This window comes from Spermophilus citellus, assembly GCF_964194105.1.
Source record: "Spermophilus citellus genome assembly, chromosome: 10".
In the NCBI taxonomy this organism is placed as follows: domain Eukaryota; kingdom Metazoa; phylum Chordata; class Mammalia; order Rodentia; family Sciuridae; genus Spermophilus; species Spermophilus citellus.
Genome location: NC_138197.1, coordinates 72,509,498 through 72,532,170, shown reverse-complemented (window position 1 = coordinate 72,532,170; position 22,673 = coordinate 72,509,498). Strand labels below are relative to the sequence as shown.

Genomic DNA, 22,673 nt, shown 5'->3' with positions numbered 1-22,673 from the left:
GGTATCAACTCCTACGAAAGTTTATAGAAATTCTTTATTATAGACAAAAATAGACTCTCTTTTTTCCCCTTATTCTTGAGATCCCACTCTGATCTCTGTTCAAAGGGGAGGGAGTGACTTGCTCCCCAGACTTTCCCTCTCCCTGCCATGCTGGGACCTGCTGCTGGGTGGAGCTGGCAGGACCTGGTTCCCCTCCAGGGCTGATGTTCTCCTGCTGGGCTGTCCTGATTTCCTTCAGGGCTGTCCTGATTTCCTTCAGGGCTCAACTGCTGATGCCTCCTCACCCTCATACGCCCATCTCTGCCTTCTGCTCACATGCAAGATCATCTCATGGGCCCATCCACTTAGCTTAGCTGGCTGGGGTTGGGGGAAGGGCAATGCCCAAGCCATTGCCCAATCCCCACTCCTCAGGGAGGGTGGTGGCTCCTGGTTTGGGGCCAGGGGAAGTGAGGGCTGTGGGGTGCTGGAAGGGGCACAGTGTTGATGTGTGCTGAGCTTGTGGCTTTCCTTCATTTTCTCTGGCCTAGTAGAACTTTGGTGATAAAGGTGACAATGGCACCTGCAGGCTGATCTGGGTCAAGCTCCGCAAAAAGGTGACACACATTTTCCCAGGGGCTACCCGGCTTCTTGGCCACAAAACCAAAGATCCTATGGGAACAAAGTCAGAAAAGGGTGGGGCGCTTGCATCTCTTCTACAGGGGAATGTCCCTGGCTGGTGGGTGGGGGAGCTGATCCATGCCAGGTTGGGGAGGATGGAGATACCCTGTCCCTTGGAGAGGAGGCTTGGGCTGGTGGGGGAGGCTTACTTGGAGGTTGTCCCATCTGGATTGGTCCATCTGCAATCAGAGAAGAATTGTGAAGGAGTATAGCCCAGGGGACAGCTCCTGGAAGGGGCTAGGGCGGGGAGGGGCTTAGAGGGAGCCTCACCTTCGGTCCTGAGGGTCAGTGCTGGAGAAGGTGATGCTGCTCACTGGGTAATGGCGGCGAAAGAAAAGCCTGCAAGGAGCGGGTGAGGAAGGAAGGTTCTATTCTGAAATCTGGGCCCCCAAGGGCTTTACATGGGGTTCTCTAGGGGTGGGCACCCAGACTCACTTCCTTTGGTTGTCGGTCAGTGTAATGCCCTGAGCTGAGACCTTGAAGTGGACAACAGCTGGTGTTGGGCGGGGGCTGCAGCTCAAAGCTGCAGAGCTGGCTCTGGCCACAGCTTGAGGGCCAGTCAGTGACTCTGTCTCCACTGACGTCAGGTACAGTACACTGCATGCTAGGAGGGCAGGAAATGGGTCAGGAAGGAGCATGGTACCCAGGTCTTGTATCACCCCTGAGTCTCCTACCCCAACAGTTCTTGCACTTTCCCCAGCCAGTGCTGTCAAAATGCACTAGAGTCACCTAGGAGATAATCTAGAGCGTTGGAAACCCGGGGAAGAAGCCTGAGGATCTGCCTTCTCCGCCCTCCCTCACCATGATGCCCATGTTTATGATGCTTGAAAACCTAAACTGGGGGCTGGGGCTGTAGCTCAGTGATAGAGCACTTGCCTAGCATGTGTTGAGGCACTGGGCTCCTTCCACAGTACCACATATATAAAATAAAAGTAAATAAAATGAAGGTATTGTGTGCATCTACAACTAAAAAATATATTTAAAAAAAAAAACCTACGGGACTCCCCTTCCCCACCCTCTAACCAATATGGGGCTCTCCCACCTTCATAGGTTAAGTGCACCTGCCAGGGCCTATCACCCAAGGCTGTCAGTGGCCACCCCATTCACAATGCCCCGCTTGGTGCCCATAGAGGGGGAGAAGAAAGAGAGGTTTCTACCAGCACCCTGGCGCAGGAGGTCTGCTGCTGTGCTCATGTTGGTGGGCACTGGAGCCTCAGGAGTCTCTTCCAGAGGATCTGAGAGAAATGAAGAACAACAGGAAGTTCAGGAGGGAAGAAGCTTCCCCAGTTGCTGGAGAACAACTCCCCCCATCCCAAGGGAAGGCCAGGACCTCTGGATTCTCCCTTTGGCTACAGGAGTAAGGAGAGGTGGGGAGCACCCACCTTTGCTGGGAATGCGCAGGCAGCAGGGCAGGGAAATGGGGGAGATGGAGTGTTGGGAGACCAGGGCGGACAGGCTGCCTGTGGGGAAGGAGGTGAGAAAGTCCTGAGGTGCCCACAGATCTCCCTTTTACCCTCCTGAGGTGCTTTGGCCTCTCCCTAAACCGGCCCTGTGGAGCTTTCCTTAGGCTCCTGCTTCTCACCAAAGTAGGGTTCACTGGGACAACCTTTGATCTTCACCCCTTTGGGCCCAGTCTCAATGAGGAAATGGCGGACTAGCTGTTCCAAGGGGTCCCCTGAGATGAGGGTAAGGAAGAACAAAGTAAAGCTTTACCCGATTCCAGGCTCCCAGCTTCTCCCCTGATGGGAATCTCTCCTGAGCAGCAGAGGTCGTTTCCTGCCTCTCCCCATTACGAGTCTCCCCAACACCCCCTAGCCTCTGTAGCTTCTCCCACTCCACTCCCACCCCACAAACCTTGGGTATTCTGTACCTTTCCAGGCCTGGGCACTAGGTGGAGGTGTAGCCACCTTGAGGGCTAACCCATAGGCTCCTTGGAATGAATGACTGTCCCTGATCAGAAAGGCCCCAGGGTCCTTGTCCTTCAGCAGGGCAATGGCTGCAAGGTATTTGGGTAAGGGGCAGCAAGGAGAGGTTTGCACAGTAGCCCATACACCATGTTCCTCTGCCAACAAGCACCCAGGGCTCTTTTGACCTGATGGCCATGGTAGGGGGATGTGGGAGTCTGGGGACAGAACTTCAGAGTTCATGGGAGCTTTAACATGTCGAGTCTAACCTGATGGTGAGAGGCTCAGCTAAGGGTAAAATCAAGAAATTCAACCTAGATGGGACTTCCAAGCCAGGGCAGATACCCTGGAGGGTAGGGTGAGATGGGGACAAGCTTTCTCACCTTGGTCACGGGACAGGTGTGGCTTATACCAGAACTTAGATGTATCCTGGACAAACTTGACATTGCTTTGGTTCTCTTGTGTAGGGGGCTCTAGGACAGGGAGGGGCTGAGTTCAGACCCCAGCACTGATCCCCAGGACTCCCCAGTGCCCCTCTCTGGGAGAATGGGCTCTCCAGGTCACCCCATCTGCTCTCAAGGCCCTTATACCTGGCAGTTGGGTTGTATTATCCGGGAGCAGAGGTGCGAAGGTGACATGGTGACTGGTACCTCTGGTCGGTGGTGATGCCTGCTCTAGACCCCAGGGTCCTGGCTGTTGCCCAGACCCTGGCAGGTGGCGTTTCTCAGGAAGTGGAGGCTGAGTGGGGCCATTGGTGTCATAGGATACAGCGAGGGGGAAGGCAGGTGTGGGTGAACTCTGAGGTGGCTCTGGGCTGGCCACAAGCCAGGGCATCTGAGTAGGCACAGGGGTGAGGGGAGACCCATCTGGGCTATCTGGGGGGCCTCGAGGGCCCTGCCAGGGGGCATGACGGAGACCAGGCAGTGTAGTGGGCACAGGGCCCCGAGGACTGGCACGGTCTGAGTGGCTCCCTGGGCTTCTTTCCTGAGGCCAGTCATTGGGTGAGCTGGGAGGGGAGGCTGGGGAGAAGGGGCTAGGACTCTGAGGCTCAGGCCCACTTCTAGCTGGCAGCTCAGGTGCCTTTTCAGTGCCTCCTTGGGAAACAGGGGGCAAGGCCTCGCCAGGACTCAGTCTCTGAGTGGGTGCCAAGGTGGGGGACCTGGTGTCCTGTCTTCGGGTGCTGCTGGGTGGAAGGATAGATGGATCAATAGCGTCCCTCCTTCGGGCTGCCCGCACCCCAGCAATGCCTACCCGAGCAGCCCTAGCCCCTCTGTGTACCTTTCCTTGCCCTGGACTGGGCTGCTGGTGTGCAGGGGTGTAGAGGGACCAGACAGCTCTGAAGAGGCACTGCCCTGGGCATCTCGGGGAGACCGAGGCAGTGTGCTGTGCCCACTGGGGCCCTCCCTCCAGGACACTGACTCAGGTGACTCCACTGTGAAGGGGAGAGGAAGGACTGTGAGCAGGAGGAGGTTCTTCTGTCTGGCTGAATTCTTTTTTATCCCGTGCCCCCTTGGCTTCCCCACCATCTTCCGGGACCCTCCTCCACCCTGTGCACTCGCATTCCAGTGCCCCTCACCTGCAGATGCCAAGGGTCCTGCTGAGGACAGGTGCCCGGGCAGTGGGTACTTATCCCCTTCCTCTTCTGCAGGGATCTCATAGCTCAGCTTCCTGGGTTGTGGGTAGGGTGGGCTGCCAGGGGAAACGGAGCCAGCCCGTGGTGAGTGGGCACTAGGGCTGGGATACGCTCTGCCCTCGCCTGGAGATCCACAGCTGTGAGGAACCCGGCCATATGCTGGGCAGTAACTAGGAACTGCTCCTCCATAGCCATAGGTCACCAGGGCAGGGTACCCTGGATGCCCATACCTGCCTTCTGGGCAAATGGCATAGGAGCAGCCCTCATGCCCTTCCTCGCCTGCCTTATGTGGCTTCAGGCAGCTGTAGTCAGGCATCGGGGCATGGTGGTGCCCACAGGAAGGCACCAACAGAGGCAACGGGTGCCCAGGGCGCACTGGGTGCAGGAGAGGTTTGCCAGCTTCACCAGCCCACCCCTCTCCAGCCTCTCTCTCTAGCCGAAGTCCATACAGGGCTGCAGTGGGCAGCGCCAGCTTTTCCTCACATGCTGGGCATGAGCATAAGGCAGGCACTCCAGGGTCCTCCAAGATCACCACCTCCCGGTAGCCTGGAGAGCGGTAGCCGAAGTCCCCATTGGCGGGTTTCCCCAGCTCAGGTGGGTAGGGGTATGGCCCCTCGGACAGTGATCGACAGAGGCGCCTCTTTTCCACAGAGGCCTCAGCATAGCCCTGCAGGGGTCCCTCATAACCCCCATAGGGCAGTCGCCGCCTCTCCAGGGTTCCCTCGGGCCGGTAGTAGCCCCCATTGGGGATCCCACAGGGTTCCCGGTAGCCCTGGCGGCAGGAGCAGTGGCGGCTGAGGCCAGGCCTGTGGCCTGAATAGATCCCAAGGAGGGGGCCTCCGCCCATGGGGGGCTGCTCCTCATCATCTAGGATGGCCGTCTCACGCCCTGCCCCCCGGCCCCCACTGGTCACTCCACAGCCTCCCAGGAGGCGATCGAGCTCTTGGCGCTCTGCAGCTGACGGGGGCGGCCGGCCAGGGGACTCGGCAGTTGGCTCTGTGGTCAGCGTGGAGGAATGGCCGGAGTCGCTGCTGACAGACAGCATAGGGGGTGGGGGTGGCTCTGGAGAGGGTGCCGGCGGGGTCTGGCGGGGGGCACGCTGCACCTGAGCATAAGGACTGCCGTCCAGGGGACCCCGCGTGTGGGCCAGCGAGCCTGCGTGGAGAAGACGGGGTGAGAAGCAGGGACGGCCTGGAAGCTGCCCGGGGTCTGCCCAAGAGGAAGGAGTGTGCCCCGCGCTGCCGCCACCACCCAGCCCAGGGCACCCTGCACACCGTCCGCACTGTCCTCGTGGTGCTGATTGAAGTTCTCATACGAGTCCCAGCGGACGGCAGGGTCTGCAGTGTTGTAGTCCACGGAGACTGAGGGGTCATTCCGGGGGACGTTGCCTGGGGAAAGGCATCCAGGGCTTGAAGCTCAGCGGACCCGTGACTTCGGGCCCCACCCAAGCCCCCACGCTTACCTTTCATCTTCTCTGGGCTTGAGGAGAAGACAAACTCCACCGAGGCCTGGAAGGGGAACTTCTCATCTGTGGGGAGTGAACAGTGAGGAGCGGCCTGGCCCCACCCACCGCCCTGCGCTGTCCCCCCGACTGCCCTCGCGGTGCCCCTGGGGGTAGCTGGCTGGACTCACCAGCCCAGGCCTCATCCAGCTGGTCCTTGGGGAAGGAAAGCCGTGGTCCATGGATGGTGCATGTGTGGAACTGGACTCGGAACACAAGGGTTCGGTCTGTCCCGCGGCCACCCTTGTGATAGCAGGTTACCTGGGGAGGGTGGGAGGCCAGGGGTCAGGCCTTCACATCCGCTTTGCCTCTTCAGTTCCTCTACCCAGGGAATGCTTGGTCAGCTTCTGCCATGCCTTAAGCTTAAAGTGACCTCTCCATCTATGGGACTCCCCCTATCCCCCCCCCCTTTTTTTTAGTACCAGAATTGAACCCACTAAATCATATCCCCAAACCACCTCCCTTTGAAAATATTTTTTTTAAAGGTTGTTTAGTTGTCAATGGATCTTTATTTTATTTATTTACATGTGGTGCTGAGAATCAAACCCAGTGCCTCACACATGCCACAGCCCCAGCCCCCACACAGCCCTTTTTAATACTTAGATAGGGTCTTGCTAAATTACTTAGGGCCTTGCTAAATTGGTGAGGCTGCCTTTGAATTCATGATCCTCCTGCCTCAGCCTCCGGAGCCACTGGGATTATAGGTGCATGCTACTGTGCTCCATGGGGGACTCTTTTTTTGCTCTCCAATTTGCCTTGAACTATGCAGCTGGCAAGACTGCCCCCCACCCCCACATTCCCCAGGACTCTCCTGGTTGCTCACCATGACGTCGCCTTTGAGAAGAAGGGCTGGCTCCAAGCTAATGCAAAGCTTCTGGGGACCAGGGCCTGTGATGTGACTGGGGGGCAGAAAGAAGGTAGAGAGAACTGTGTCAGACACTGGGGCCTGTGCAGAGGCGGGCAGCAGAAGCAGGAGCTGGGAGGTCACAGTCAGCCCTGGGAGGATCTTCAGCTAACCCTCAGGCTCCCCATCTGTCACTTGGGCTCCCTCATGGTATTTGTTCTCAGGTTCAGTAGCTAGAGCTGGGAGCCCAGGTCTGGGAAGGCCAAACCAGTAGGGATCCATGGAGCAGCAGAGGGGAGCCCCGCCCTGCAGACCTGGGAACAGATCACTCACTAGACTCCAGATGTGTAGACGAGCTGCATGGACTGGTATATTTTGAGGAAGGGCTGGAAGCCTGGAGGGGCAGAGGAGAAGTCATAAAAGGGATGTGGAAAAGGGGTGGCAAGTAGCTCTCCCCACAGAGGACACCTCGGAGGTCTCACCTGTGCTGGGTTCAAAGGCTGGCAGCATGGGCACAAGCACGTAGTGCAGGAAAAGAGGGCTGCTGTTCATTCTGATGGAGCCAGACAGCAGCCCACTGAAATAGCTGATGTATCTGGTGGGGGAATATCAAAGAGAATGTAAGTCCCTCCCTCTAGAAGGGCCTTGGAGCATTTCAACTATATATACCCTCTACCCAAACTTGGAAGGCTTGCCCTTCTCTGTACTTCCCTCCCATCTTCCAGATTATCAGAAAGTTCCTCCTTGTATCTAACTTCAATTTCTCTTGATATCTTAAAGGTGTTATACTTGCTGTTCCCTCTCCTGGAAAGCTCTTCCCCTAGATCTCTGCTTCATGGTATAGAGGAAAGCCCTGGCTGTCCCGAACATCTCTTATCACAGGCTCAGCTTCATTTTCTTCATAATCCAAAATGATGTATCATTTCTGTTTATTCCTAGGCTTGTTGCTTTCTACTCCACTAGCATGTAAGCCCATGAGAGCAGGGACCTGGTTTGTTCTGGATTCTCAACACTAGCACAATGCCTGGCACAGAGGAGTTGCCCAATTAAGCTGTGCTGTGTGAAGAAGAGAATCTGGCCCATTCCCACCCAGGCTTCTCACCGGCGCTGGGAAGGCTGCAGTTCTGTGGCCACCTTGTCCTCGCAAAATTTTCGCATGGTAAGAGTAGCTAGTGCCTGGTCTGCCCTGGGGAAAGCAGGGCCAGTGTTGGGGGTGAAAGGCTGGATTCAATCCTGGCCTCCCATCCCTAAGCCCCAGGAAGAGACACATGATCCCCTCAATCTAGAGGAAGCCCAGAGTGTGTGATAAAGAGAATTAGAAGCACCATAGAATAATCACTTTACTAGTTGTTGGGTCTCAGGCAATTGCTCTCTGGACTTTACTTTCCTCATATGCAAAATGGGCCAGTAAGATCACGTTGTGTGTTATGTCCTTTCTGAAGATATGTACCTCAGAATGTGACCTTATTTGAAAACAGGGTCACTGCAGATGTAATTAGTTAAGATGAGATCATGCAGGAGCAGAGTAGGCCCTTAATCCAATGTGATGGTCCTTATAGGAAGAGAAGAGGAGACACAGGGATACAGACACACACCATGTGATGATAGAGGCAGAGGTTGGAGTGAAGCAGCTGCTAGTCAAGGGATGCCAAGGATTGCCAGCCACCACCAGAAGCTAGAAGGAGGCAGAGGAAAACAGTACCCAGGTTCACAGCACAAACCCGGACACGGTGATTTTGGACTTCTAGTCTTTAGAACTGTGAGGTAATAAAGTTTGATTATTTTAAGCCACCCGGTCTGTGAAACTTTGTTATAGTAGCCCTAGGAAACTAATAGAGAGCACCTGCTGGAGACTACAATGATATGCAAGTGATCAAAGAGGGACAGAAACCAAGTCTACAGGGAGGGGCTGTTGAACAAAGAGATCCAGCTACAGAGGGGAAGGGGCGGTTGAGGTGCTGAGGTCCTCACCCCGCAGAGATCTTGCTGTAGTGCATGTAGGCAGACACGATGACTCCAAGCTTGCCTTTGCTCCCCTGAGAGACAGAGAGACAGGGATAGAGGGCCTCCTGGGCCTCCAGGATGAGGAGGCCCCTGCTTTGTGACTTGGCGGTTCTAGCTCACCTTGCAGTATAGTACCACCACGTGCTGCGGGTCGGCACTGAGCCAGGTCTCCATGGCCTTGCAGATGGAGCACAGTTTGTCCAGAGGTGGGGCATGCAGCTCAGGCCAGCCAAAGTCCTGGACCTGGGGAGTGGAGGGGTGTAGCTGGGGGGAAGGCCACTAACAAAGAGGGATGGGTGGGGCAGAAAAGGGACAAGATTCAGGGGCCTAGGGACAAGATTGGGGGCAAGGTTGGGGGCCTGCTAGTTGTCCACAACGGCCTCACATTTTCTTTACTGACAGTGAGCTGATACCTCCTGCACTACTTTTTGGGGTACCTTAAGTCATAAGAATGCTTAAGAATGAAGTAGATACTAATTGCTTCTATCAATAATGGGGAATCTGGGATCTTCTGGGGTGGGTTTGGTTCAGTTTAATGTCTGAATAGATCATTTTCCCTACCTTGGGGTTCAGGCGGGTAAGGTCATGCCTTTTCTCTGAAAGGTTGAAGAGCTGAAATGAAGGGGAACCTTTAGATTCAGTGACCTCCAACAGCCAGGAGCGATGGAGATGGCCCCACAGTAAGAAGCCGGGTCCCATGGCGACCTTCCAGGATTCAACACCAACTCCATCCTGGCCCCGCCCCTGCACTCCATGCTGCCCAGCGGCCTCCCCTCAGGGATTGACGTCAGTGAGCAGCCCCGCCCATGTGGACCTCTCAGCCTTCTCATTGGTTGGCTCCGGGCCTGCCGGGTCCCTCACCAGGTACTTGTCCCGGTGCTTGGATTGCAGCACATGGGCCAGCTCGCGCAGGTGGCCCCGGTGTCGCTGCTCATCTGGCCGAGCAGGGAAGGCGGCGGCCAAGATACGCTCTGTCACGTAGGTGAGGTCCAAGTCCCAGCGCCGCTCCATGAGTGGGTCCAAGCTGAAGCTCCTGCGGAGAAAGGGGCGAAGCCAACGTGGTAGGAAACAGAGAGGCGGGGAAGAGGGGGGTGGCAAGGTGATGGGAGGGTGAGACTGCTTGGGCCCTAAGGGAGAGTTCCGTTTAGGGATGGGGGCTATTCCCAGGAGTTTTGTTGTAGGACACTGCCATGGGCTGAGGTGTGGGCTGGCAGAGGAGGGGGGTCACATGGACTTGCCCCTCTCCCACTCACCTGGGCAGAGTGCTGCGCTGCCTTGAGTGGTTCAGAGACTTGGTGGATCCCTGGAGGATCAGAAACCGTGTAAGGACATCTCTTTGGGTGCCCCCATTCTAGCTTCCCCAGTCCAGGGTTCCATGCACTTTTGTCCTCAGGAAACCTGGGTTCTGGTTCCCAGAGCTACCTATTCTCGCTCCACACGCACCCCCGGCACCCCCTACCACATCACCTTACCAGGTGCTCTATGCGCCTGACTGGGGCCGTGTTTCGCCGCTAGAGGGAGATGGGGGAGGAAAAGGTGGGGTTAGGGCAGGGACCCGGACCAGTCTGGGCCTGGAAATAGGGGGAGGGCAGACTAGTGTCCACCCTCTGGGCAAGGGGAATGGAGTCCAACCCCCAGAAAGCCCAAGAGGACAAGAACAGCAGAGGGCTCATTTTTTCCTTTCTGGTCAGGGTGCCCAATACCCACAACACTTCAGTCTATGTAACCTCCTGGGGGCCCTCTCACAGGCAGCCAGACCTTTGGACACCAGGGCAGGTTCCTTGCCTTCCCAGATGCATCCCATAGCACACTCACCAGCTCTGCAGGGGGCAGGGCCTGACAGGAGGAAGTCACCTGGAAAGAGACCCAAGCAGTGGACTGAGTGCCTGGTGAAATGGGCCCATGGACCCTCCTGGGCTTGAGGATGGGCAACCCCTCAGCTTCAGCAAGAAGGTGGAGGGGCTGTCAGTGGATGGGTACAGGCTCCCGCTGAGGTTCCTCTATTTAAGGGAGCCTCCCTCTGGCTTCTCAGTCCCCCACCCCACAGGCCCCCCACTTGTTGCTCTTGGCTCTCAGCCCCCTGCCCAACAGACCCCCCATTCATCCAGCTGCAGGACAGGAGTTATATATAGAGCCATGCAGGCGGCCATGGCCAGGGGCGGACACTGGCCTCTTTCACCGGCAGACCCCGCCCCTGGGCACACTGCTCCCCCAAGCCAGCTCCAAGGGTGGGACACCCCCCACCCTGCACAGCAGAAGGACAACCTGAAAGCTCCTTAGAGATGGGGCTGTCTCAGGTTCCCATTGGATAGTGGGTGCCATCTACAGCATGTGCCTGGAAAGGGCCAGTCTTTCCAGGACCCAGGACAAGACCCATGCATCCTGAGGACCCTTCCCCAGAGGGAAGGCACAGCCCATCCGGCTGCCCAGTCTTTGCAGTCCTGCTCCCTCCCCACCCACCCCACCCTTCCTCCTCCTCCTTCTCCTCCTCTTCCCCACCCCCATCCTTTCGCCAGCTGCAACCTGGGCACAGCACCAAGACAAACGCTGTCTCACTGTCCACCCGCCTGGGCCAGCCCTCCAGGGGTGGAGTAGGGTGGTTCTTAAAGGGCCCAGCACAGCACCCTTACCATCCAGGAGTGGGTCACCAATGGTGAGATGACAGGGGTGGAGGGTGGGTAAAGTATGGCTGAGCAGTCTATTTGGGGAGGAGAAAGAAATTCCAGCGCCACCCCTACCATCAGGTAGAACCAGATACCTACCTTTGATTCACATTTTCTGTGTGTGGCCACCTTGCAGACTAGACAGGGAAAGGGAGGAGAGGAGTTAGCAGGGCTTTGTGGGATCATCTACCATCTCCTAGGTCCTAGATGCAGATCCTGGGACTTCTGGGACTCCAGCTCTATTGGACTGCCAGGGGTAGGGAAACAGGGGCAGGGTTTGAGGGAAGAACATGGCAGAGGGGTTCTACTGCCCAGGTTAAGGAGTGGAGTAGTCAGAGGCCATGTTCCAGGGTGGATGGAGGAAGAGGGAGGGAAGCCTCCCAGTCATAGGTCAGGATGGGAAGGTTATAGGTGTGTGTCATAGGGAGCCAGGGCTGCTAAAGTGGGAGGCAGTTGCCTCCTGGCTACCCTGGTGCCTACCAAGAGCGGCACAGTGGTGCTGGGTGTGGTCTGTGTGTGGGGGGGTATCTCAGAGTTACAGGGCAGAGCGCCTCACCTCTACAGGAGACGCCTGTCCCATCGATGGTCACTTTACACACTGCACACACTGGAGCTTTCTTCCGGAAAACCTTCTCTCGGAAGCTATGTGGCTCAGCTTTCCTAGGCTGTGAATAGGGGACAGAGAGAGGTGTGATGCCACAATGGGGCCCATCTCCAGGACTGGGTGGAGTCCTTGCCTTAGTACTGCACCGCTTTCCTCCTTCCTCTTCCCCATCAGGCCCTCAATCTCATAGGACACACCTGGCCACAGCTTTTTCAGGCCAGTCATGAGGCCTGTCCTCAGCAGTGCTTGGAATGTGACCCCTTGCTTCATGTCACTTTCGCTAGGTCAGCTCCTCCCCAAGGAATCATTTACGCCCCTCACGTGGCCCTGCTATGTGATGCCCTCATTACTGCCAATCAAACCCTAGGGCTTTCCTCATGGTGGGGCAGGGGTGCTGACTCTCCTCCCATCTCGCCCTCCCCAGAGGGAGGCCTGTGTGCCATGAGGAGGGTCCAGATATGTGTCACCCAGCCTGAGCCAAGCCACCAGGAGTGGCCTCAGCAGTCCTGCTCCCCTGTCCCCACGCTCCAGGCAGCTGACCTGCCTCCCTCCCCCATGGTCAGAACAACATGTTTACTCTTTGTGCATTGTGGCGTCAGACAGCAATTGTGTAAGGAGGGGGGAGGGTCAGGAATGACACTGGGGAGAGATGTCCAGCTGCCTTGCTGCCTGGGGCTATACTGAGCTCCCTGTCACTTGGTGTTCAAATGGCTCTGAAGCATTGACAGAGGAGGGAGGAGATGGACCAGATTCCCCCTCTGGCCCCTCCCACCCAGAGGTACAAAGAGGCAGGAGATGGAATGTCCCCGATGGCCCAGGCCTATCTCGGAGCCATCCCATGGAAGGTTCCCATGGCAAACTCCCATGGCTGGTTCACTCCTCCCTCCTGTCTGGGGACAGCTTGCCTCTCTTCTACCCATTTTCTCCTCTGGAGTTCAAGACTCTGCTGCCCTGCTCCTCTCCTTGACCTGCCTGACCTAGTACTGTGTATGCTGTGCAAAGCTCCCTCTTCAGGGTCAAGATGAGAAATTGGGAAGAGAACTGATGGGGACCCAGGAACACCTCTGGCCTTTTGACTATCCTTGGAACTGTTCTGGGCCCCACTAACCTTGAGAAACCCAAGAGGACACTTGGGTGCGCTTGGCAGCATTAACGGCACATACAGAGGAGCCCCGGGGAAGACCACCTCCAGTCTCCAGTCTAAAGCTCTCCCAAGACCTGGCCTCCTCTCCTCATTTCTTTGCCACCTCTACCCTATTTCCCCCAAACTTTCTGGGACAGGGAAGAGGCCTGATGCCAGCCCTGCTCTGGAGCTCCAGGATAGTGCCTGGCGAAGTACAACAGTGAAGTGGGACTTCAGGGCTCAGTTTTGGGGGACAAGACTGCTCCAGGGCTGACTCCAGGACAGTAAAGGGATAGAGAAGCCAAAGCAAATGGCAGGATCCGCTCTAACCCAAACATTTGCTGCCCACACTTAGCCCTCTGCCACCCTAAGGGGCAGAGGAATAGGGATGCTGGGCAAAGGAGAGGGCACAAGAAGCTGGGAAGAGGGTCTGGCCTGAATTCTGTCCCTCCCGCTCTGCCCACACCTCCGCCCCTGCCCCACCTTTGCCCAGCCGGCAGGCACTCCTACCCTGCTGGTGGCCCGGCTGCTGTCCCTCCTCCCCAGGGCTCTGAGCAGCCTCTCCACAGGGCTGCTGGACTTCATGGTGTCCGGCTGGCTGGGGTGCTGGCCGCAGGGCCTGAACAATGCTGGGGCCTGGCCGGGGGCTTCCTGGAAGCAGCCTGGCGGAGGCAGTCGCTTCCCCTGGGCGGAGGGCAGGCTGTCTGGCTGGTGTGAGGAGAAGCCTGGCCCTGGAAGTGGAGGGAAGTGCAGGCGGGAAGGGGGCAGGTCGCAGCTCCAGGAAGTGGTGGGGGGGAGGATGTGGAGGAGGCCAGGAGATCAGATTCCCAGGATCTACCCTGCTGGGAGTGTCAGCCCCCTCAGGCTCTGGAGCTATCCCAGACCCAGTGATCCACCCTATCCAGGGATCTGTCCTGAGATCCAGCCCTGAGATCAACCCCTGGTGGGGCGGGGTGGGAATTAAGGGCCAGTGGGGAACACAGCGTTCCAGCCAGCCTTCTGGCCTGAACTCTAGGCTCCTTTGGGACTTCCTGTGAGGAGGGATCAGAGCTGGGAACTTCCACCCTGCCGCCCAGGATTCAGTATCCTTAGGATCAGGAAAAATGGGTCTGAGTGCCAACTTCCTGCCTCAGTTTCACTGGTTGTGAAGTAGGAAAAAGAAAATACACACTGCTAGGTTCAGCTGGAATACTGCCCTGCCTATGGGGATCCAAACTGCAGTCCAAGGCATGTGAAGCCCTTCTGAGGACTCTCAGCTACTCTGCTCTAGACATGTCCCTGACTTTGCTTCAGGCTCCATCTCACAGATCCCAAGCCCTGCACCTGAGACTCTCCACCCCAGTCCCCAAGCTTGAGTACTACCTTCATGGCTCTTCTGGCTCTGCTCTCCTTCCTCAGGACCTGAGGACCGGACAGGAGGCCCCCCTCCCAACACATATTCCACCCTGCTTCAGGGCCTCCTGCCTCCCTCCTGGGAACATGGCCAACTTCCTGTCCCAAGAGTCAAGGGAAGGAGGTGGTTGGGGCCTTGGAAAGGGTGAGGAGTAATCATCCTAAAACATAGGGGTTAATGACCCAGGGGTCTTCAGCCCCAAGCCCTGGACAGCCACCCTTTAGAACTGGCTGTAGCTGTCACTGGAGCAAATGTGCCCCCTCTCATTTGCATGGTATTTACTGAATGTCCCAGTGCTCAGGCAGCTCCCCCAGCTCTGGCTTCTCCCATGGGGGCCTTCAACTTCCCTCTTCCCTCATGCCCTTCCAGATGGAGCACTGGTCCAAGCCTGCATTCTCCAGGATGAGCTCTGCTTTGGGAGCCCACTTGGGACATTTCTGAGGACCTGCCTGGACTGGTCTAGCCTGAGGCTTCTCCCTGGAAGCTCCAATTCTCTAGACCAGGAAGTCTGTCCCTAGGGTATCTTGGCCAGAATAGCATCTATGTGGCAGGGCCTGGGTCCCCAGTCTGTAACTGAGAATTGGCTTTGCAACAGTGCTTGCTCCTGCATAGCCCTGGCTGTGTACTAGACATTCTAGGACCCTGGCCAGGTGGGCAACTGGGCCCAGCATGGTCCAACACCATCCTTACTGGGGGAGGATGGGGCACTGTGGCTGTTGGGTGAGGGTGGTTTTTCTCTGCCCCGCCCTCTCCTCTGCTCCTATGGCACACAGCCCTGACCAGGACATCTCCATCATGCTGCTTCCTACTACTGCTGCTTCTAGAAGGACTCAAAGTCCCCAAATCCTCTGACCTTCACTGGTCTAAACACTTCCTACTTAGGCCCAACAAAGAGGTGGACCCAGCACTGACTGCACCAAGAGGTGGGACTCAATAGGTCGGTGTTGGCTGGTCAGAATCCTTGTGGCTTTGGGTACTTTCCCACCCATCAGAGCAACTCTGAAGAGAAAAGGGGAAAGGATCCCTGTGAGGCTGGTGAAGAAAATTAGCTCACTGGGGGACACCATCAGACTCCCTTGGACCCTCACCCTCCTCCTGACTGGAACATTCCAAAGCCTGTTCGCCTCTCCCCAGCAGGGCCCCCTCTCACTCTGAAGCCTTGGGTTTGTTTGGAGAAACCCCTCCACCCACACCCCCCCCCGCCCCCTTCCTGGAAATAGCTGTGGTTGGATGAGAGGCTGGGAGCTGGCCTCTGAGGAGGAGGGGTGAGGCCCAGGGAAGGAGAGGAGGGAAGGCAGGGTGTGCCCATAGGGACCTGGGGGGCTGATGCCTGGGCTGGGGAGGCAAGTCAGCCTTATCTGTGCCTGCTTTCTGCCTCAGTGTCCCAGATGGAAGGAGGAGCAGTGAACACTGGCCGGCTCTGGCCGGCCAGGGCCACCCTGCAAACGCCGCTGCCAGCTGCACGGGCTGTGCACAACGCGTGCCCCGTGCTTGAGTGGCTGAGTGGTGGCGGGGACTCGCGCAGTGCGTGGCCGGACCCGTGCAACTGCGTTCCACAGTGTGCGCTCTCGGGATGAGGGAAGGCGTGGTGACCCCAGCTAGTGGGGATGTGGCTGCGCCCCGCCCCTTGGTCACCTTCCGGGCCCAACTACTCTACCTCGCCGTGGCCCTAGGGCGCCAGTGGAGCCCAGGGCCCTGCCCTGCGCCCCCTGGCGCACGGCCCCTGGAACTGCCCGCGTGGTGTGACGCAGAGGCCGCTGTCTGCCCGTGGGTCCTCCAACCCGGCCACTCACCTGTGGGGGGCGCCCGGAGGGACGGGGGCGCGGCGGGGCGGGGCAGCAGCAGGGAGGGCCCCCGGGCCAGCCCATCCCGGCGGCCGCACCGTGGGTCCCGGAGGAGGCAGCAGCGGGGAGCGGGCGCTCGGCTGGCTCCCTCCCGCCCCCGCCGCGCCCTGAGCTCGCGGCTACCGCTTCCTCCCGCCCTTCTGCTCCCCTCCTTCTCCCCGGGCTCCAATCCCCACGTTCCGCCCGCTCCCCGCCCCCGGCTGCCTCCTTTCTCCCCACCTTCTCCCGCGAATCCACACTCTTAAAGAGCGGAGGGAAGGAGCGTGCGGGCTGGCTGAGGCGGGGACCGGCAGAGCCTGGTGGACAAGAGGCAGAGCTAGGGAGAGATTTGGAGAAGGGTTGGGCCGACCTCAGAGAGGGAGAAATCCCGACGTGGCGACACACAGCAGAGGAAGAGACTGACCGGTGGCATACAGGCGAAGAGAAGCATGCGAGCCAGACAGGCGCAGAAGAAATAGGGCTAGAATGGATGAGAAACAAGGGGATAGAGAACAGCCTGGAAGCCTCAGCCTCTCTTGGCCGGCCCCTCCCCGGAGTGATATGGGAATCCGCCCGACCTTCATCAGGACTGCCTGCGCCTGGTGGGGGCGCCGGAAATCAGATGAAGACACCTGGTTCTCATGTCCCAGGTTGCTGGATGCTGCTTCCTGATCCTTTGCCCCACAGGAGATTTCTGTGCGCTTTCCCCAAAAGGACTCAGCTGAGAACTCTACAACAGGTTCAAGTGCTCCCCACCCCCGGCCCCCAGGCAGCGCCAGTTATCTACTAGGCGTTCTACTTTGGAGCTGGCCATCATTCTCCTTGGGAAGACTTCTGAGGTCCCAGACTTCCCAAGGAATGTTCTTCCTGTAGTCTAACCCCATTCCCTTCTTTTGCAGTGTCTACTTCTGGTAATGGATGGGAACTTATGGAATTGAGCTAATGGACCAACTGATTTTAGTTGTGCCACTCTGGAGGGGAAGGTGAAGAGCAGGAATAAGATGGGGATCTTCCTAGAAGCTGGAACCCATTACCATTTCTGATTCCTTAGCGTTCTTTGAAGTGAGCACTTCCTGAAACGATTTCTCTGATGTCACCTTCTCCACTGGGTTTCCATGATGAAAACTGGAGGTGGGGTCTGAGAAGCCAGTGTGCAGCTTAATGTCCAGTACCTGCTCAAAGTACTCTTCACCACTGACTCTCAGGCTTTCTGGGCCTCCCTGTCTCATCTCTCAGCTAAGTCCTTTCTGTGCTCATCTTGTCTTTGGCAAAGGCTGGGAAGTCTGGTTCTGATTACAAGGGGGTGGAGCACTTAATTCCAGTCTGGTGGCAGGAATAGGCTGTCAAGCAGGGCATGTTGACAATGTGGATCCTCCCAGAGACTGGTGTTTGGGAGGGGGTGGATGTGGCCAGGACTGGGAAGCCTTGATCTTCCTGCTCTTGGCTGTGATAGCTTTCAGCAGGCAGTTTCAGAGGTTAGAGCCTGGGGAGGGAATGGATGGGAAGCACTGGGAGAGGAAGAAGTTGGGGGCAGGGACTGGGGAAAGAGGCCAGGGTTGGGGTGGCGAAGGGCAAGGCTGAAGGACATTCCATGTGTTTTGGCAAATTTAATTAAGTAACCGAGATACAGGAGGTATGGAAATGTTTTTTCTTTGAAGGCTGCAGCTAGCTCTTTGAACACCTTGCCCTTCTCAGCATTCCTCAGGGGTTTGGCTGGGTTTGGCTGGGCTCAGCGAGCACGCTATGGAACTAAGTTCTAATCTTTAAAAGCAAAAAGGAATTAGATTGGATCCGAGAGGTGGGTAGAGCTAAAACCTCATTCTTACTGGCATTGCTACCCTGCTGTAAGAGGAACTTCTGAGGTTCCAAGGAATTATAAGGGGTCACAAGAACGGTGGCTGAACTCCTCCCAGGCTTGAGTTCTACTGTCAACCTGGGGATGGAGTGTATGCAGGAAGGAAGCTGGTGAGATTGACAGTGCTGGCTTGGGGTGGGGGTATTCATGGAACTAGGCAGGCTTTTTTTTTTTGTACTGGGAATTGAGCCCAGGAGCACTCAACCACTGAGCTACTTCCCCAGCCATTTTTGTTTTTGAGTTTATCTCACTAAATTGTGAGGCTATAATTTGCAATCCTTCTGCCTCAGCCTCCTGAGTTGCTGAGATTACAGGCATGTGTCACTGTGCCTGGCATCTTGATTATCAGCTCAGAAGTAGCTTCACAAGGAAAGGGGGGAGGAGGAGAAAGCCAGGCTACTGTTGATAGGATTTCAGAAATACCCTCTGACCTCCCTCCATGCAGGTTTTCTTACCTTGACTATGCAGAGGGAGGCCCATCTTGGTACCAAAAGCGGAACCTCCTCTTCCATGGTCTGGGATGAACGCATGCTTGTGGCTGGATGCACTCAGGTCCTTGGGGTGAGGTAACAGTTAATTGGGTTTTAAGGGTATGGGGCTATCCTGGTGGAAGACCACTGGGTCAGATATGAGGAGGGTTTGGGCGCTGGGAACCAGGAAGATCGGGGGAAGGGGCAGAACCGACTCCAGAGGCGGATCTCTTGGCTGAGGACAGAGGATGTCCAACTATGATGAGGTTGCTGCAGCTGGGCAGGGAGCAGTAGTCTCTTCCAGACTTCTTTTTGGGGAGGCAGGAGGGTGAGAGAAGGCAAGCCCCCCTCCCCCTTCACTTGTGGCCCTAGAGGCTACAATGGTTGCTGAGAAACTGAGACTTATTTTGACAAATACTGCTTCCCTGGAGCAGATGTGTAGTGCTCACTTACCAAGAAACCAGATGTTTTGAGCTTGTAGCACTCCAGGTGGATAAACTGAGACTGTCATTGCCTTGGGATCCAGAGCACAGTGTTCGATTCTGTTAAAAGAAACCAGGCTCTGCCCTAGAGTACAAAAGGCAGCCAGCCCCATGTCCACCCTTGTGAGGATGTCTCTTTTGCACTGTCCCCACCTTTGCTAGCTCAGGATTTACAGGAGGTTGGCAGAGGGTTGACTTGGGGAGGATCCACGTGGTTATGTTTGTGGATGCAACCATGCCAGAGCCAACTTTAAGTTGCCTCTTGGGAACAGTCCAGGGAGTTCCTACCATGTGTACCACCAACATGAGTCTCTTGATAAGTCTTCCCTACCTTAACCAAGCTTTCCATTTTTCACCCAGACCTCTTCACATCTAGAGTGGCTGAAAAGGAACACTGGGATCTGAGACAGACTCCTGGGGTAGAACTGCAATAAGCTTTGCCATAGAGATTGCACAGGTGCCCAGTTAGCAGTTGCACCATTGTCTCCCCTAACTCCACACTTCAGTAGCTTTCGTATCACAGCCTCTAATTCCTTAACTCTGCCAATTTTGGAGAACACCAGTCACTGGACTTGCTAGGAACTAAGAAAGCAGCTGTTTGGATTGGCCAGCAAAGCTACCTGTGTTCCCAGTTCTCCTCACATCCACTCCTTCCACTTGGCTTCATCCCCAGACTGGGTTCCTTTCTGTGCTCCACCCATTTGTGACCTCAGATTCTCTATCACTGTCCTAACCCCTTTCCCGCCTTGCAACAATGACCAGCCTGTCCTTAGCTGTTCGGAAAATTCCCATTAAATCTCAGGTATGGACTCAGGAGCAGCCTGCCATCCTGAACTGCAGCCACCAGAGTGGAGCAGCTTGGCCTGGTAGACTGTCAAGTGAGGATGGGGCCTTGAGGAAGAACTGCCTAAGGATCACATCTTATGACCAATCCTGTAGCACAGGGCTATGGGAGTACGTGGCAATAGAAGAACACAAGGAAAAATGCAGCAGAGGGAGCCGAGATACAAATTCCCAGTTCTGGGGCCTCATAAACATTGAAATTGATTTCCTTTGTAACCCCACCCTCTGCCTTTGCACAAAATGGCATCCAGTGCTGAATAACCTGAGATAGTGGGGGCCAGGGAGCAGGTTGACACTGGGAAATTAATTTAAAAGCACTAAGTGAGTATGTCAAATCAATTTCATTCAGCATTAAAATGAACTTTAAAGATCAGATTTATTTGGAGAAAACAAAAAACCCACAACCCAAAGGATGGGATTTTACATCTCAACACATCTTCCAGGTAGTAAGTCTACAGATTACAAATCATTTTCATAGAAGATATTTTTGTACAAATTTTACATGTATTCAGGGTGGGACAAAAGTCAACCCCTGTTTCTATTTTAACAGGGGCTAGGTAGGGGAGTGGGACAAAACAGCACTTTTTTGGATATAACTATCTGGGAGTAGACATGAAGAAGGCAAACTCTACCTTTCCATTATCTGCAACCAATGGTTTAAAAAACCTGCTTGATCTTGGTTCTCTCTAAAAGCCCACTTCTAGTTACTAGCTGACCCTGTCAATTACTTCAGGTTAATTCCCTGGACATGCCTTTTCCCCTCTGGTTAAATGGTTCCTTATGCCCACTGCTGCAGCACACAGACCAATACTCTGCAGGCTGGCCAGGCTTTAGACTAAGATTGAAGGCAGAAGAGCTTGCAAACAAGAGACCAAGGTGTCATCTGTCTGCATGTACCAACACTGTCCATGAAGGGGAAGAATCCATCTACCTAGTTGACCCCTACAAAGGTGCACATAAAAGCAGACAAATTAAGCTACTGTTACAAGAGAAACCAGGACCTTGTTAAATAGTTCTTTCCATTATTTATTCTCATAGGAAGATAAAAAAACAAACTCCGAAAAGCAAAATAACCACACATTGGTCTAGGCCACATTATAAATCCAAGCACTGGTGTGGAATTTCAGTGGAGAGAAGAAAACTTGTAAACCCCCCCCCCCCCAAAGTCTTAAGAAAGTCTTCCAATTTAACTGTCTCTGTTTACCCATCCTTATTCACCACCCAAGACCATCAATTCTACACTAGTCTGATCTGTAAGAGGGGTCAAAGCAGCAGGAGCAGGCATGGATGGAGGGAAGGAATGAGAATCAAAAGACATCAAGGAGCTGATTTGTTTGAGAAAAGCAGTGATTCCTCAGGTCACAGCTTCCAGTGGCTGAGATGTAAATGCCTAAGAGAGCAGATCCGTGAATTAAATGGATTGCTTTTTGGGAGGTGAAAGTAGTATGAAGAACGTGAGATGACAAGAGTCTGATTTTTTTTTTTTAAAGCTTCAAGGTTTCAACAGAATGTGGATGTATATGAGCTTTTAAAAAGGATAGCGGTTTAGAAAGGGCAAAACCAGGACGCACAAAAGACTGGGAATTCCCATGACCGTTAAGTGCTTCCTGCTCCAGGAAATAAAAGTGTTTACTGGAGGTCACACCTACTACCCAGTGCAAACTAATCCATCACCTCCCAAAAGCTTCTCAAACCACGATTTCCCCATTTATTTTGGTCCCCAAGCAGTCCTCTTTAGTGGCCTGTAGACTCACTCCCAACTACCCCCCTGGGGGGTAAAAAAATAAAGGAATTCCCCCTAGGCTGGCCCCAGTAACTCAGAATTAAAGTAAGAAGAAGGGCTGACAGCCTCCTGGAGACTAAAACAATTTGAGACTAAATCTACCTTTCCAAGGATGGAAAATTTATTCAAATAATGTTTGAGAATTCATATATGCCACAATAGAATAAGAATTAAAAGGTAGAAATCTCACTCTTCCTTATACCTCTACCTCCCCTACTGCCCAACCAATCCAGACATTTTACCACTGTCATTACCATTTCTTCTAAATGGAGGCCCCTAGGCACTAATCACACAGGCAACTGCATGGTATTGTAAGAACACACCACAACTTTTCCATTAAAAAGCTGTAGTCTCTGTCTCTCTGGCTACATTGGCGATTCTCCGGTAACTTCAATACTTTAAAGGCTGCAGCAGCATGCAAAAGAATTTCATTTCATTTAAAAAAAAAAAAGTTAAGAAAGGTCTCCAGGAGATGGTGAGTTTTATTTGTCTTGTCTGGATAGAGGTTTGATTTGCTCTTGAATGTTCCAGGGTGGAGAGACTAGGAGAAAGCACAGGACGCAGAGGTCTACTCAGTGTAGTCTTCTCCCTCATTTTCATCTTCACCATCCACAGAGAGCGCGGCATACTTGCTTGCAGAACTGAACTTCTGTAACAGAAGACAGTGACAAGATAACGAAGACCTTGGATTCCCACATCAAAATCCAAGACAGAATGCAAATACTTTGGCAAATGGGGATGACAGTAAAGACTACACCCATTGGCTCGCTCATAGCATTTTCTAGCACAGTTGTTAGAAAGAGGGCTAGAAGCACATGTGTTCTATCTTACATCACCTTTACCTTGCAAGAGCATGAGAGCAGTAAATGTGACAAGGGGGCGGGGGAGAAGCTCATCTCAACTTTTTTCATTAGTCTGAACTAAGACCAATGTCTTATTTCCAACCACTCTGCAGTCCCAAATGTAAAGAAGGCCAAAGGAAGCTGAGAAGTTGAGGTTAAGCCAGTAACACTTACAGAGGCTGGATTTTCCTCAGGTTTCTTTGGCTCAGGTGCAGATCTGGAGTCTTGATCCTTTTTGCCCTCTTTCCT

The 22,673-nt window shown here is 54.8% G+C and overlaps 2 protein-coding genes and 1 long non-coding RNA gene across 9 annotated transcripts in view; 1 reads left to right on the top strand and 2 right to left on the bottom strand.

Moving 5' to 3' along the window:
• Nucleotides 1-16: 16 nt before the first annotated feature.
• TNS2 (tensin 2) lies at nt 17-16,369 on the bottom strand. The gene is given in 30 exon segments (XM_081309094.1): nt 17-648; nt 807-836; nt 928-996; nt 1,093-1,261; nt 1,815-1,892; nt 2,040-2,117; nt 2,240-2,332; nt 2,528-2,653; nt 2,945-3,034; nt 3,152-3,741; nt 3,840-3,993; nt 4,138-5,410; nt 5,413-5,582; nt 5,657-5,722; nt 5,827-5,956; nt 6,519-6,594; nt 6,873-6,933; nt 7,022-7,134; nt 7,642-7,725; nt 8,511-8,575; nt 8,664-8,786; nt 9,105-9,155; nt 9,405-9,576; nt 9,797-9,846; nt 10,016-10,054; nt 10,359-10,397; nt 11,306-11,343; nt 11,763-11,871; nt 13,444-13,664; nt 16,120-16,369. Coding segments are annotated over 29 exon segments (4,350 nt in total). The 5' UTR covers nt 13,519-13,664; nt 16,120-16,369; the 3' UTR covers nt 17-509.
• The window catches only part of LOC308657444, a 12,697-nt gene continuing 6,301 nt past the window's right edge, over nt 16,278-22,673 (top strand). For 3 of the 7 annotated variants that reach the window (XR_014023918.1, XR_014023919.1, XR_014023920.1), the window contains exons 1-2: nt 16,278-18,570; nt 19,317-19,375. This is a non-coding gene — a long non-coding RNA (uncharacterized lncRNA). Of the gene's footprint in view, nt 18,571-19,316; nt 20,173-22,673 lie in introns of those variants that run through there. The other 4 variants (XR_014023921.1, XR_014023923.1, XR_014023924.1 and 1 more) reach the window with 4 other exon arrangements.
• Nucleotides 22,026-22,673, bottom strand: part of EIF4B (eukaryotic translation initiation factor 4B) — a 26,702-nt gene continuing 26,054 nt past the window's right edge. Inside the window, exons 14-15 of the mRNA XM_081309100.1 lie at nt 22,599-22,671; nt 22,026-22,231 (exon numbers count right to left, since the gene is read on the bottom strand). Of these exons, the coding sequence (XP_081165226.1) occupies nt 22,151-22,231; nt 22,599-22,671 (154 nt within the window). The 3' untranslated portion in view covers nt 22,026-22,150. The remainder of the gene's footprint in view (nt 22,232-22,598; nt 22,672-22,673) is intronic.